At 55.5% G+C, this 1,572-nt stretch overlaps 1 protein-coding gene across 7 annotated transcripts in view; it reads left to right on the forward strand.

The window, feature by feature from the left end:
* Positions 1-1,572, forward strand: part of PCBP2 (poly(rC) binding protein 2) — a 10,856-nt gene that overhangs the window by 7,805 nt on the left and 1,479 nt on the right. For 6 of the 7 annotated variants that reach the window (XM_009885359.1, XM_009885360.1, XM_009885364.1 and 3 more), the window contains 2 exons: positions 630-702; positions 1,270-1,308. In XM_009885359.1, coding sequence (XP_009883661.1) covers positions 630-702; positions 1,270-1,308 — 112 coding nt within the window. The remainder of the gene's footprint in view (positions 1-629; positions 703-1,269; positions 1,309-1,572) is intronic. The other variant, XM_009885366.1, reaches the window with a different exon arrangement.

The following is a 1,572-nucleotide window of genomic DNA, read 5'->3' on the forward strand; positions in this document are numbered from 1 at the left end:
CACCACCATCCTCCGGCACCCATGCTCATCCCGTAGGCTCGGTGCGGGTCCACCTCTGCTCCTGGCACCCTTAGAGCAGTGAGGGAGGGGGGGCTCTGACGCGCCAGGCCAGGGAAAGGAGAAGGGCGAGGAGGAAACTGGGCTGTAGGAGCTACTCCGAGGGCTGAACCGAGCCGGGCTCCATCCCCATCTCCCTTCGTGGCGCTCCTGTTTTCCCCCCCCCGCTGCCGCTCCCCCGCATGGTGTGGTGTGAGCGCCCTGCCGTTTCGTCTCCTGCTCCTCTCTGCTTCTCTCCCTGAGCTCCTTTCATACCTCGCTTCACTGGGGGGGGGGTGGGCGCGCCCCCCCATCCTTCTCCGAGCCCACCGCGGCCTGGCGCCTTCCTCCTCTCCGTGTGGAGAGGACCTTTGTGGAGGGACCGGTGTGGGAGGGGGGAACCCGGTGCCACTGGCAGCGACTGCGTTGATGTGCGTGCTGTGAGTCCTGGCCCCCCTTGGGCTTGGGAAATGGCTAACATCAGCCTTTTTCTTTCTCTCTCTTTTTTTTTTTTTTGCTTTTTTTTTTTGTTTTTTTTTTTGTTTGTGTTTTTGTTTTTTTTTTTCTTTCCCCCCCTCCCTCCTTCCTTCTAGCTGACCAAGCTGCACCAGTTGGCAATGCAACAGTCACACTTTCCAATGTCTCATGGCAACACTGGATTCAGTGGTATGGAAACTCCTTCTCTCTTCTGTACGCTAGCGTGGGCCAAAGGCCAGCCCGGGAGCCGCTGCTCGGTTCCTCTCTAACGGGGCCTCCGCTTGGGTCTCGTGCTCGCCAAAAAAAAAAACAAAACCAAAAAAAACAAAACCAAAAAACCAACCAAACCAACCGTTCCCCCAGAGCCGAGCCTGGCCAGGTAATGATTTTTGTCGCGACGTCTCTGGGGGTGACTTGGTAGCGGCCTCTGCAAGTTGTGGGGGGCCGCAGAGGGTAGAAAAAGAGGAGAAAAACAAAAAAAACCCGAAAAAAAAACAAACTTAAAAACACCAAGCAGGCAGGGCCTCCATGCTGCTTTCCTTCCTCTTCACCCCATCCTCCACAGCTCTGCCAACGCACTGGGAGACCCCCCCGACCCGCAGCACCCTCTCTCTCCCCTCCGGCTACTCCAGTCCTGAGCAGGCAACTGTTGAGTCGTACCAAATTTTGCTGTAGATTTGCTAAGATGGCTAAAATAATCCGTTTGGGGCTCTAAACTTGAGACAGCCGAACTCATTGTCACTTGTATCTTAACAGGCATTGAATCCAGCTCTCCAGAGGTGAAAGGCTATTGGGGTAATGATCAAAAAACAAAATCTGTAGTTATTCTATTGTGTATTAATACTGGCTGGGGTCTCGTTCTCCCTGTTCAATGCTGCCCGCCTTTGTGCACGGATGGGAGGGGAAAGGGGGGGTCAAGGGGGACCCTTAGAAGGGCTGGAGGTACTGACTGCCTTGGTTGTACGTGCCCCGGAGGTTAGCCGGACAGCGGAGAGCAGCAGGGCTGCTTCTTCCAGCGCTTGACGCTGGTAACGAACCTTGGGGTCCGCTGGCTTTACC

This window comes from Charadrius vociferus, unplaced genomic scaffold (assembly GCF_000708025.1).
Source record: "Charadrius vociferus isolate BGI_N301 unplaced genomic scaffold, ASM70802v2 scaffold2355, whole genome shotgun sequence".
In the NCBI taxonomy this organism is placed as follows: domain Eukaryota; kingdom Metazoa; phylum Chordata; class Aves; order Charadriiformes; family Charadriidae; genus Charadrius; species Charadrius vociferus.